Source organism: Acanthaster planci, linkage group LG09 (genome assembly GCF_054643075.1).
Source record: "Acanthaster planci isolate LZ-2023a linkage group LG09, COTS_SCS, whole genome shotgun sequence".
NCBI lineage: Eukaryota > Metazoa > Echinodermata > Asteroidea > Valvatida > Acanthasteridae > Acanthaster > Acanthaster planci.
This window is the reverse complement of record NC_141785.1, coordinates 16,685,423-16,699,280: the sequence shown is the minus strand read 5'-3', so window position 1 is coordinate 16,699,280 and position 13,858 is coordinate 16,685,423. Positions and strand designations below refer to the sequence as shown.

General features: G+C 44.6%; 1 protein-coding gene across 1 annotated transcript in view; it reads left to right on the top strand.

Annotated features, from left to right (window-relative positions):
- Window positions 1–173: 173 nt before the first annotated feature.
- Window positions 174–13,858, top strand: part of LOC110988854 (HEAT repeat-containing protein 6-like) — a 73,617-nt gene continuing 59,932 nt past the window's right edge. The window contains exons 1-14 of the mRNA XM_022252761.2: window positions 174–382; window positions 3,966–4,211; window positions 4,703–4,818; window positions 6,525–6,639; window positions 7,039–7,134; window positions 7,467–7,958; window positions 8,319–8,483; window positions 9,314–9,436; window positions 9,989–10,065; window positions 10,962–11,091; window positions 11,413–11,512; window positions 11,628–12,408; window positions 12,743–12,914; window positions 13,584–13,679. Of these exons, the coding sequence (XP_022108453.2) occupies window positions 209–382; window positions 3,966–4,211; window positions 4,703–4,818; window positions 6,525–6,639; window positions 7,039–7,134; window positions 7,467–7,958; window positions 8,319–8,483; window positions 9,314–9,436; window positions 9,989–10,065; window positions 10,962–11,091; window positions 11,413–11,512; window positions 11,628–12,408; window positions 12,743–12,914; window positions 13,584–13,679 (2,883 nt within the window). The 5' untranslated portion in view covers window positions 174–208. The remainder of the gene's footprint in view (window positions 383–3,965; window positions 4,212–4,702; window positions 4,819–6,524; window positions 6,640–7,038; window positions 7,135–7,466; window positions 7,959–8,318; window positions 8,484–9,313; window positions 9,437–9,988; window positions 10,066–10,961; window positions 11,092–11,412; window positions 11,513–11,627; window positions 12,409–12,742; window positions 12,915–13,583; window positions 13,680–13,858) is intronic.

The following is a 13,858-nucleotide window of genomic DNA, read 5'->3' as shown; positions in this document are numbered from 1 at the left end:
CAAATACACCGTCAAATAATATTTGATAAATATATGACATTTAAATTTTTTAAAACAAATTTTGTGCAAAACTTAGTCAAAATAGAAATTATATGACAAAATTTATGAGTTCAAATGGACTAAAATATAGAAATTATTAAATATTAGCCAGTAATCGATAATAATAAATGAAAGAGGAGAAGAAAATTGCCAAGTTCGAAAGTGAAAAATGGCGTCTGCTTACATGGATTTCGCAATGGAGGAGCGACAGAGATACCGTCACTGTGCCGCGAGGTTACTTGGCATGGTTTTAGAGGCAGGGGAAAAACAAAAGAACGAACTGAACTCACTGCTTGATGAATTGAATTCTCTGGCGTATTCTGTAAAAGGCCTCGTTGAACAGGTAATGTTCGGCTGTAGTGTGGTGCGCCATGCTGGTCATGCTGTAGTGGTACTGCCGGTGCTGGTAGGCCGTATGTCAGTCAGGTGGTACAGGTAGGCTAGCCCATGTAGACGTCGGCTACATTCACGACATTGCTTTGCGTCAGTCGTCGTGTAAATGAAGAAATTTTTTACAGTGTTTAAAAGATCTGTTGGCCACGAGGGCAAAAATAAAAAAAAATAATTGCATTAAATAATCTCTTTTTTGAAAATGTGTGGCCCATTGGGCCATTGGCCCTGAAAAGAGCCATTTGGATTTACATGGAAGGACCATGCAGGTGGCTGCATGCAGCCAAGACTCCTGATGCCTTCAGTTCGCCAGCTATATACTTTTCCCATAGCTGGAAGATCCTCCCTTGTTGCTGTCTGCTGCTCCTACGCTGGTTGCGGCATATCTTTGATTCTCTGACGAGAATCATCTTGATATTGACCATACTGGCTTCTGTGTGGAGGAGGGGTATGATCTTGTAGAGTCCCAGTCCTGGTCCTCCAGCTTTGACATTGAGTCTCCGATGCCAACCCTCCACATCGTTGTTGGTCCGCACACTGTGGTTGAAGAGGTGGCTAGACACTGCTCTCAATCCAGGTTTCTTCAATGTAATTGAAGAGCTAACACAGGAGGGGCTCTGTTACTTGGCTCTGCTGCTTAATGAAAGCTTGCTGTATATGTTCATGTGGGAGGAACGGCAGGGCCATCAGCTTGCGGATGATGCGTTGTATGTACGGCAAGCTTTGATGTGTATGGTACAGCTAACCCGATGCTTTGGCACTTTCTCCAAAGCACCTGCAACCAGTGATACCAATAACCTTTGATCTGACGATCGGGGAAGATGGCTCGAAGTGCAGACCACAGTCCTGCTTCAAAATCCACAACAAAGTTCTGGACATGGCCACCTCTTGAGGGCAGATGCTTCTTTATAGCCCGAAGAACTTTGCGGTAGTCCTTCTTGGTGCGGGGAGACATCAGACAGAATGCCAGGGGAACTTTCTTCTGCTGCCTGTGCTCCGACTTGACAAAGGCAGGAATACTCAGAAGTTGGGCAAAAGGCTTGTGCACAATCTTGAATGTACCGTCAAGGTACCAGGTCTTGGCCTGGTCGAAGATCGTGGTTTGCTCTGGTGACATGAAGAGCAGGTGTTGTTCAATGCCGATGATGATATCCTCCATTAAGAAATCAGCAGGTATGAAATCAGTAGCCTGGTAAAACTTGAGATCGGTGGGTTCATGTGGACGAAGAGCTTGACGGGTTTGGTTGGCAACCCACACCAAGTTGGCTGGCTTGGGGAAGCTTGCTGGTCGGATGTCAGGTGCTATGCTTGTCATCACTTCCTCCACAATAGCACCAGCAGATCTGAACACATCCTGCTTCGACTTGGCTTTTACTGCTGATGCAAATTCGACAGCAACAGCTGCGTCGGGATCCGCTGGATGAGAATGTTGGTTGGACGAGCCAGGCTGGAAGACATCTCCATGGTGTATTTGTACCCCCAGTTATCAACCAAATTGGCTTCCCTCGCTGGGTTCCGTTCTGCAAAATCTTATCAACTCGTGGTCGGTGGTTGCGAGATCTTGAGGGACAGGTGCATCACCGATGCTCTCCTCTTCCGGTGGTTGGGGTATCTCAAGACTAGCCGAGATGTCAAACGGCACGTCAGACTCCACATTGGTACAGGGTGCATGCACGTCCACTTCCATCACATCATCTACCATTCCTTCAGGGGAAGTTCTTGAGCAGATGCTCTGGTACTTTCTCCCACTGGAACTGCAGAATTAGTAAAAGAAATGGAACACAAGGCGCAATGCCACGATGTGAGCTCTAAAGAGTCGCCCATGAACGGCTTGTAATCTTCAGCCGAGAACCTTGTTCCACAGGCGAGATGTTGCCATCCGTTGCAATCGTCACACTGCAGTGCCTTCTGGTTGCTCCGGACAGCCTTGGAACAGACAACACACGGGAATTTCTTTTTGACGTCTTGAACTGGCTTGAGCAAAGCTTGGAAAATCTTGTCTTGACAGCGCAGTTAGCACCATTGGAACAATTTCGGTCAGGTTATATACCCTTTGGTGGGATTCTGAAACGGATTTCAACTAACCGATTAAATTAGGGACAAGTTGAGGTTGAAAATAGTCCCCAAAATTGATAGCATAACAAGGAAAGTGTTCTAACAGCTTGGCGTTCCCAACCTAGTCGTTGGCCCCCGCTACAAAGCCAAAGCTGCTGACGTGCCAAACTCTGCCTTAGAAATCAGTGATGCGTCAAAAGGTTGCCTGTGCTCATTGATCAGTACCACACACCGACTGCACGGACCACACAGACAAAGGATATGGCTAATTAGCAGTTCTTAAATGTTTCACTGTAGAAACCAATTTATTCTCTAATTATTCTATCCATATTAACGTCAAAAGTAACACTGGTCACACAAACGTCATTTTTGGTAGCATCCTGGGAGCTTGCCCTTTATTACAAAATGCAGCACAACACAACCGTCAACATTACCCAGCCAATTTCACAATTGAAACAGAACTTCTCTAGAGCTTTGCAGTGCGTACTTAAATTAGTCAACCTGGATATTTTGAGAAGTTTTGGATGTGTTTCATTTTTTTGTGCGTGTGTAATCAGTGAAGAGCAAACTGTCATACAAAAATTTGTGTGGATCTTGACTGAAAAATCTTTGGGAAAGAGTTCCAGGGGTAGGCCTAAGCCTATACAGACAACACTAACTTCCCCCTAAATGTTATTCATGTAACAGCCGTCAGAAAGTGATAACATGTCCTAAAAAGTGAAATTTAGCCGAAAAATCCTGAAGCATTTACTTAGAAAACACTCAAGTTTTTCAGACAAGTCTCATAGGTTTTGTGCACGGGGCATCAAGTGTTTAATATGGAACTCTCTCCAATCTTTGTTCTTATTCATGCCTTAGGGGGCCTTTTTCAATGCTGACTTCACTTGAAATTTCAAAAATTTTGAAATCGGAAATTAAGTAGAGGAGCTAGAGCATGTTGAAAAGACAAAATTCAGTCACAATTTCCTGTTGAAGAAAATGAGTTCCCAAATAAACAGTGCCCTCGCTCATTAATGCGTGTCCCTAGCTACATGTATGGTCCAGATTGTCGTGTCAAGTGTGCAATTCAGTGTGTACATGTACTGGAAGTTGCAGTTTCTGAGGTCAAACATTGACAGCACTCACAGCTGGGCAGGGTAGACCAAGTAGACAGTTGAAGAGGGATTGGGTTTGGGACGGAGGTTTTTTTCCACCTGAGTTGTATATGAAACGAAATATTTGGATGGGCATATAAACAAATTCAATTGGTATAGTGTAGCTTATTTTCATACTATACTACAATTGAGTTTCATTCAAGTGTCCAAAAAAAGCGACATTTCTGTGTAATCCTGTCATTTGTTTTAATTGCTTCTTTCGAGTTAGCTAAATTAATTTGGCTATGCATAGGGAAGAATTACTTGTCATTGTGTCAAGGATTTGTGTACAGACAGCCCTGTTTCCACTCATGACAGTCATTCCGCATTATTATGCTGTTGCCATAGGAACCTGGACGGTTGCTGTGCCAAGCCTGCACGCTGGTTCCCCTCCAGGAAGAGCTGCTGGTAACGAAAGTCTGCCAGCTGATTGTCATCATCACCCACCAGAAGGTTTCGCTCAGCCTGGCCACCGTGGAGACGCTACTGGAGTACGTCACCGCGGCAGTAAGACAATGCCAGCCTTGGATCCTACCTGAGGCGCTGCGAGCCCTCGGGGCGGTGGTGTATGAGAACGGCCCAAAATGTTCACAGGTATAAAGCTAAATTCTCCCAATTTTCTTCAACGCACATGTGTAAATTGCTGTTAATAGGATAAACCTACGTGCAATATGGACTGATACAGTGTACGGTCGGAATAAAAGGCGTGCTGTCAACCCCTTCTCTTTGTGCAAAGGCCCACAGCACGGGGCTAAAACTTACCGTCAATTACTTTGTGTTGCTCAGTCAAGACCCCTTGGTTTGCATGCAAGTCCTGGAAATTCTCATGAATGTATTAGATTTTATTTGCCACACGGTACTGTTTCACTCTGATCACATATTGAGCTGTCACTGTATACTTTATGGTAATTGGCAGCATTATGGATGAAACTATTGATTGCTTTCTTACAAAATTCTTCATGGTTTGTCGTCTTTGTTTTCCCATCTAGAACATGTTTTCCATGCAGAAATTTGAAAATGCCGTACAACAACTTACCGTGTATACACTGTGTCAGCCCTAGAATGACATAATTATTTCCCTCTAGTTTTTGAAGCACCTCTTGGGGACGAACCCACAAGGTTTGCTGCTAAAATTGATCAGTTCCACCGAGGACGATGTGAAACGGGCGGCAGTGCAGTGCATCGGTAATCTGTGTATGAGGTAAATAAACATCAGTGCTCATAGGAAAAGTTGAATTCTGATTATTAAACCCCAGATCATATGCTTGTCCAGGAATCATGAATTGAAAAAGTGATCCAAATTATTGATTGTCCAGCGCAAACTCTCTGATTTAAATAAAATGTTGTTAAATAGACCACCGGCATTACTCCCATTTGTAGGGAAGCAATTTTGTTACAAGGGAGGCAGGACTACTTTGGCCTTACTGAACCCATTTCTTTTTAGGACACCATGGCCAGTGATGAGGGTGCTAAGGACAAGTACATGTATGAAAAAGGGCAAAGTGCCAATCAGCAACAACACACTAGGCCTAAGCAGAGTTAACATTAAGATTCTAGCAGCTCTTCTCTTTTATCTGGGACTGCATAAAATTTAACAGGAAATTGCATCTTTCAGTTTCCTGGATCGTTTTATGTGATCCTCACAGGGTACTGCTTACCAATCACAGTGCTCTGTGGACTGACGATCATGTATTTTTGACAACTGATTTACAAAAAACTAGGCCATGATGAAGTTCATAAGAAAAGCAGTGTAAAATGCGCGATGTCTGTTTGTTGTACTATACGGTATATTCCACACATGGTGTACAGCACCCTCGTGTCTTAGTTGTGTCACACACATGCCGGTAGCCGGTGTTACTCCGTCTGGATTACAACGTACATGTACGTGTACATCTATTTTCCAACGAGGGAGTTTACACAATTGAAGCAACTTCGTGAGTCTCTATTTTCATAGCCTTTAGTCAAGGCGCACATAGCGCCAGTGCACCGTGGATGCTCGGCCGGCTGGCAACATGAACTTGAAAAGACCAGTGCGAGTGCCACTCATGTTGGTGGTCTTCATTGTGCTAGCAGCCGAAGTGTGTGTCGCATGCCTAGATTAAAAAGCTAGCACCCTACTCGGTTCATGTATGCACCGTACATGTACTTTGGCAGACCGCGCGCAAACGACCATGTACACTGTACAATGGCACTGCATGGCATATTTTGGAATTATGCAGTTGCTGTCGCAGCAAGGTGAGGGCCAGGGTAAGTAATAGACATGTGCTGCAAGATTTTTACTCAGGCCGGTCGGTCCTGGGCAAAGAGCACCGTGGAGAATGTGGATGGATAACAATAAACTTTCAATTCCTGTTTTTCATGAAAAGGGCACAGTGGATAGTGTTATTTTCCAAGGGGCATACTGGTAATTGAAAGGGCATCAATTTCAATGGCTTCCGTGGCCGTCGTGAAATTCCTTCCCTGCGTTTGACATGTCCCCCAGTAACCCTGGAGGAGAGAACAGGGAGTAAAGTGATTTTGAGGAGCAAGAAAAACTTTAAAATATAATGCCTGAGACATGCATGTAATTTACCAAAATTGGGATTATGTTGTAGAATAAGTAATACTGAACATTGTAAAACTCTAATGGATGTTTTTCCCTTGATAACTGGCTGAATGTAAATAGCGTACACAATCTGCAGATTCCCCTTGCTATAACAAAAGGCACCCTGCAGTACTCAGCCTCAACAAAATCAAAGAAGCAGTTTCCACTGCTGGCTTGCGCTGCATTTGTCATTGTCAATGTTAACAGTTCAAATTGCAGAAAATGGTACGAATTGAAGTAAAAATACTCAGGTTGATTGTCAAAATTGCCACCGTGACAGGCATTTGGGGAATTTTTTAATTGCTCTTTTTTTTTTTTGGTAGAGATGAATCTGGTGATGTCATTGACTCTGAGTATCTGCAGACCAGCTATAATCAGATGCTAAGAGTGCTGCAGAGTCCTAAAGCACAGGGTACCGATGACTACAGCCACTTCAGGGTAAGGATCCCAAAGGGTGTCAGATGTCTTCCTCCCATACTCTGTTATATAGTTCTACCGATCGAAATGAGCCGCAAGTCACCAGAACCACTTTCAGCTGGCTGGCTGTATCTTCCCCAGCATGTATTGATTGGAACCCTGCAACATATTTTGCAAATGCAATATGCAGTTTGCATCAGGATACCAAACTGAGATGCATCAAAGCAAAAAGCCCATTCTAAAACAGAGTTACTGAAAAACTGGACTCAACGCTCACGTTATTGGATCTGGTCACATACATGTACTTGTTTGGGGATAAGAGTAAAGACAGACTAGATCTGGACTTCGGTGATAGACATAGGGAAGTGATTGCCTGAAGTCTTGATTCATTATCTGACCTGTTTCTCCCTTTACTTCCAGCTTCTCCTGAGCACCTTGCGTGGTCTTCAGAATGTCCTCGCTGTCTGTAAAGATGTCCATAGTGACCAGCTTGGAGTCATTCTGGCAGCACTCAAGGTAGAGTCCTTATATAGGTGTCAGTTGCGTACTGCTACTGCGCATTCCAAAGTTTTCTGATTACAACTCTGAGATAGCTACAGGAGATAATAATTCACAGATTTATGGGAGGATGGTTTAATACCAAAGCTATAAAATTTGTTGTATGTCTTATTCAGTTTTTACCGTAAGTTTTCACCTTAAAATCTATGTTTCAATCCACATTGATTATTTTTTACTTGGTTCATTTTCCATTGAATTTGAAAATCCTTGGTCTACATTTTCTCCTGTTTGACTTCACGCGAGCATTTCTATTCAACATTTGATATGGAATCTTTATACCTTCTCAACAGTCATACATGCTCTACGGTCTCCCAGGGGTCGGAACCAGCTTCATCATCCCACAGACCCTCTACCCGTCACCCCTCTACCAGGTTGATTCAGGCCCTTCCCCTTCAAAGCCCACAGACTCCACCCCCAGGAAACCCCCACCCAAGGGCGATTCATCGGGTGTTTCATCTTCAGGTGCCACCCCCCGACGACCCCACCAGCGAGAAAAGCCAGAGAAGAGCAAAGAGCTGGATGGGGAACTAGCGAAAGAAAGAGCGGTAGAGGAGGAGATTAGCTTGCGGCCGGGGGGCGGAGGAGGCGGGGGCTTGCTGCCGTTCACCCAGCCCCGGCCCCAGCCGGGAAAGAAAGGGAAGAAGAAGGGGAAAGGGAGGCAGGAGAAGGAAAAGGTCCCAACGCCGAGGAAGGGGCGGGACATTGGGCGGTATGGATCATCGCAGAGGGTAGAGCCATCCTCGGCATGCATCCCAGAGACTGGAAGGAATTCCAATGCACAGGTAAATTGGCCCTCTTGAAGTTCATCTTTGAAAGACAATGAATACATTTAGGTGTAAAAATGAGTGTCCTCAGATTGTTAAGAGATAGAGTTTGAACTCTTGGGATTTGGGAACGCGTCAGACTCCTCCTGTATGACAGCATGCAGATTGTGTCAGCAAATGAGATACAAATTTTGCGTGAATGAAGAATGGCGAAAATGTATCAAAATTTGAAATGTGAACATTCTCGAGTAAATTACCCCTGGGCTAAGACTTCAATTTTGAATTAAATCAACTAATTAATCTCATCCTCAAAATCGCAAAATATATAAGCTCTTTGAAACAAGCATGTATTTCTTTTCTTGACGTGTTCCCTCTCAGAGCTCTTACAATATTGACCCCTCCGCCCTCTTCCCAGCCTGGGGGCGGGTCAGCAGCTCGGAGTCTGAGTATTCAGACACAGAGGGAGGGCAGGCATCCAAGCTAAGATCGGCGGCCTCCAAAGTCCGACAGGCTGCCCTGACGTGCCTTCACTGCATCATTAAGGTGAGCTGACCCTTCCTGGAGCAATCAGACTTTGGAGAATTTGAGAGACTTCTGCCCTTGTGCAATTTTGCATTGTAGTTAAAAACATGCTTGGCCGTTGTCAGTAGGATGACAGCTCTTGCTCCGCATCATCCAGAAATTATGAAATTATTTCAATACTTAAGCTCAACTTTAAGCTCATGCTGCAATGATAGTGTGAGCTTGGTACTGACCGTACCCATGAGGGCCCTGCTGAGCAAATGACCATAGAGGGATCCCAATACGACGCTTTTAGCGTCGATCTGCGCACTTCCGCGTTTGAAAACGAGGCTGTATGTGTCAGCTTCAATTCTTTATACGATCAGACGATTGAAAGTAAGGAGTTAAGACACAAAATACATAAAGGTATGTTAAATTCAGACTTTTCAGGCTGCAAATTTTTGTGGAAGAATCTTTCAGGATGACTCGACACGTAAAATCAAAAGAAAAAAATAACGACAATTGACCGCGAACTAACGGACCTGCGATGGTCGTGTATCTTGTGCAGTGGGCGTGGTTAAAAACTGGTGTCACACTTGAGAACGGGATAGTGCATGTTCTGTGTCGACTCCGTGGGCGCGCGCGATGAAGTTCAACACAGAGAGCCTCGGTTTCAATGCGGATATGCACAGACGGCGCGAATATGAAATCCCTCTATAAATGACTTGTTGCTCAGTAGATAGCTCTTGTGTGGGGGGGGGCTCTAGGCACTCATCTGGCTCTGCAGCCGATGCTTGTGATGGTTGAAGAGAATGCATTGAGCAGTGATTGACAGTTTGAATCTTACAGTATGTATTTTTGTCCATCTTTAGAACACCGAGAAGAAGCACATCTTTGGCTACTGGTCAGCCTTCATCCCCGATACGCCCTCAGCCTCGGGGTCCTCCCAGTCATTTTCCCTCTTCACCAGCATGCTCAAGGACCCAGCCCCAAAGGTACGGCCTCATGAGAACACACCTCAGGCAACACACCGTTTCCCCCTTCCACCAACGCAGGGCTCTGGCTGTCAGTAGCCATGGTCATAGGACCTCGGCTTTAATTCTGCATGATTGGTTGGAAAATATATGGTCTTTAGAACTGCATAAACACTGCATTTTATGAATATAGCCACTTATTTAAAACTTTCCAGTTGGGACCCTGAAGAAGCACTTCCCTACTAACGGTTCAAAAGGTACGTCCCTACCATCTCTCGGAAGGTTACCCCCTCCTAACCCACATCAAGATCTAGTCTCAGTCCCCAATTTACATGTACCTCCCTACCCTATCGCCCCTTTCCCCTGCCGAAAGTTAACGCCCCACCAAACCTTGGCCCTTGAAGTACCTTTCTCCACTTGTTAATACCCAGATGTAGTCATTTCATCTTGTGAAAATTCTGAGATCAAGTTGTCCTGCCTACTAGAGAGGTCAATATTTAGAATGTCTGTCTGCATTTACAAATGCAGACAATAACAAAACCATTTGTTATTGATTTCTTGTCTTGTTATCAGGCCCGGGTTGGTAGTGTGGTCGTTTTGGCTGCTTTGGTGGACGGTTCCAAACAGTTCCTGGCAGCTGCAGATGATAGGTAGGTCATACAGCCTTCCAGGTCCAGTCTCTTGATTCTTTTGCCAACACACTTTGACTGTCTCAGGGGTGAGATTTCTCAGCATTTTAGCTGATTTCAGCTTTTATTGTTTTGGATTTCAGCTTTTTTTCCTCACTGGCTGTGTACAAAAGTGTAGGAGATTTTCACAGTTCAGCTTCTTTATACCTTTTTTCAGCTGTTTTCAACTTTTTATCATGAGTCAATCTCACCTCTGCTGTCTTGTGGCCACCAGGCAGTTTTGTGCCTCTAGCCTGTTAGGCAAGATCTTGACCATTATGTGGCCACTAGCCCATTTTGTTAACTGCCCTATTCCACTCTGTATAGAAGTATCTGCCCGCTGGCAAAGAAGATAGAGATTGATGGAAACCATTTCACTGGGCGTCCAGAGCACACTTGGAGTCATTCCATCAGAAAGTGATTGCTCGTACTTAGTGCAGTCCATGCAACATGCGTATGGGTAATTCCAGAAATTAGGGATCCATTTTTTTTTCATCTGACATATGATTTTGTAAGATCAGAAAACATTTTCTAATTCCCAAGAGTGACAAATTAGTGCTAGTGCAAAATACCTGCCAAACAAGTAAAATTAGTTTGAAATCAGTTCTGGTGATATTTCCATGTCAAATAACAAAGGTCAGATGTAACAGGGACACAAAAATGTCACACTTTTGGGCCCATCATTTCTGGAATTACCCATATAAACCTGTGCACATACACAGTTTGCCCTCAGCAAAGGGACGTCACTGCTACTCAAGAACAAGTTGACTCTTGTTCACAAACAGCGGAAATGTGGCCACCCTGGCCACTGATGTTTTGATTAACATGAAATTGCAGTGATTGGTTGTGACTGTTTATTCTTGTTTCTTTTTTCTCAGTGATCTGAAACATGCTGCCTTCACGCCATTCTCCCACACCCTGGCATCCACGATCAAGGAGATCCATCGCTGTCTAATCCTAGCTCTGATGGCCGAGAGCTTCTCCACGACGCTTACTCAGATAATCAAGGTCAGTAATTTCTGTGAATAAACATCTGAGCATCAAGCCCTGAGATGTTGGTTTACCGTTCACGTAGCAAGTTTGGCCATTCCCCGGTTTTAATGTGTAAATGAATCAATGCACGGTGAGTTGATCACAAAATACTCTTGTTCATCATAAATAACCAATCTGATAAATCAGTGTGAGGTTTTAGTCAGTTGTTGGTTTTACAGAAAGATTTTGTTCCATACGCACCCAGTAAAGATTTTTTGTGACCTGAATTGCCCAATCTGAATATTGTCGACCCACCTGTAATACCTGTTTCCTTCCATTAACATTCTGTGCACGTAGTGTCTGTCCATCTTGGTCCAGAACGTTCCCTATCACAAGCTGGCCCCAGGACTCCTGACTAAGATTGTCAAGGGAATCAAACCCTATTTTACTCACAGAGGTATGTAGAACTTGAACCTGGGTCACATGCCCCGTCCCCAGTTTATTCCAATCAACTCATGGAGAGCATCTGCTAACATAATGTCAGTGTTAAATTTTCCTTCTGATGTGCTCAGACAATAACGTGCGGACTGCCTGCCTGACCTGCATGGGAGCCGTCCTCTCCAACAGTGCCCCCCTCCCTGAAGTCACCGCCCTCTTGCAGTTGCCGGATTTCCTCGGAACGCTGGCCGTCCAGCCATCGGGGAGTGCCTCACAGACAGGTATCAATGCTCCCTCCTGGAGGACACCGGGTGGGGGTGAGAAGACCCTGGAGGGGTATGAGAGCCCTCGAGATGAAGACTACCAAGACGACGAGTCCTGGAGGAGGAAACAAGACGAGGATTCAGAGGAGGAGGATGCTAGAATTGGAGAGGATGCACAAGCCGTCGGTAAACCTCCAGCATCTTTTGGACATCACCAAGAAACACTGAAATCGGATCAGCAAGGTCAGCCTGTCTGCGATGTGGAATTGACCGCTGGAACTCTGGACACCCCATGTAGGGCCAGCATCAGCGGCCAGAAGCCATTAAGCACTGCGGCGCCATTGGATACATTTAAGGCCTTAACGATCCACTCTGACGAAAGGACTCCGGGATGTTCTCGGGATCAGTCTTCAGAGCAGCAAGGTGGGGGTTTAAACCACCATCCCCCTCGGGGTCAGCTGGAGGGTGCGTCGGCTTCAGGGCTAGGCGGGACTGGAGATCCTTCCACTAAGCAGCCTTGCAGGGATGGGAACCTAGCACCCCAGAATCTCCTAGAAGATGCTTCAGTGTCTTGGCTCGTCAAGTGGTGCACTGATGCTATCCTCAAGGATTCTACTGAGAACCCTGGTCCCATCAGTGCAGAGCTTTGCAGGTACACTGTGTTGACTATTGGAGTCACATTGTTACTTGAATCCACAATGCAAAGTTTCAAAACCTTTCAGGAGTACTTAGTTGTAGAGTAAACAACCTAATGTTTAGGTTTTTCCATTCTTGTCTAGGCCTGGTGCTTGTCATGAGTAAGCACAGTACAAGCACCTGGGGTCCCCCGAGATGCATTAAAAGCACAAGCAGAAATGTGGTCAATGCATCTGGTAAAATTGTGAGCGATTTGGCCTTCTTCAAGTTGAAATCCCTTATTCACGTAAAATACATACTGCATCCTGTTTTAAAAAGAGCACTTGAGTAATACTTCTGTCTTGGTTCAGGCTGCAGACACCCAATGAAGCCCTACCAGTGAGGTTGGAGGCCCTGCAGGTCATGACCCAGCTGGTCAAAGGTTACTTCCCCATTGTCCGTGACATCTTGGATCACATCTGCACCATTGTAGTCAGTTGTCTTGGTGAGGTCGATTCCTCTGTCCAGTTGCATGGCCTCAAGGTAAGCACAAGAGAATTATACATTTAAAAAAAATTGATGAGGTGTAAGTATACATTGAAACACGCCACGTAAATGAGCTTCAGCTGAAGCCTGACACCTGAACATGAGAATTGTTTTGTCAGTTTGGAAAAATCTGCAGGTGTCAGATTTGTGGATCTAAACTATAATTTCTTATCATTCAGATCAGTCTTTGTTAAAGTACTGAATTCAGCTATTACCCACCTGGAAAAACCAAAGAAACCCAAGTATACCCATTTTGGAACACCAGTGCCCAGTTGAGAATACCTGAAAGTGCTCCTTTTAATAGGAGCAAGTGGTGCTCCCAACTGGGAATGTTTACTCCCTGTCTGCTGACTGAGAAATGAGCTACATTCTGATTTGACATTTTGAAAGGAAAAATATTTCTGTTAAAGGGTTTCCTTATACAAGGATTTTGCACAGGAAAAATGGAAAATTCTTTTCCGTTCGAAGCAAACAAGGTTAATATCAAATCCTAGTTAAGCCCCAATCTAGCACATCGGCTGTTACCTGGTAAACTTTGTCTCATTCCTAAAACGTTGGGCAAAAAATTGACACCACAAGAGCTCGACTACAAATGCTCCTGAAAAATGTTTTTATACTATAAGCAGAACTTCCTCCTGGTCATGGGTTCACTATAATTTTCCCCAGGTTCTTGAGGAGCTTGGCAAGGCCATGCTGTCTCAGCTAAGCCCAGAATTGGAATCTCCAACAAGCCAGCTTGCTGTTCCACTCTCTCCAGAGGAGGTAGGCAACTTCTGGGAGGATTGTTCCCTAGGAAAATTGTGCTCCTTGAAAGTATAAACCCCCTCATTGCCGATAAACTGCTGAGATTTTGTACCTGTTGTAACTTGAGAACGTTTATGCAATCATGTTCAATCAAAATTCAGTTTGAGATTTTGTTTGGAGTTGAATGCACTGGCTAA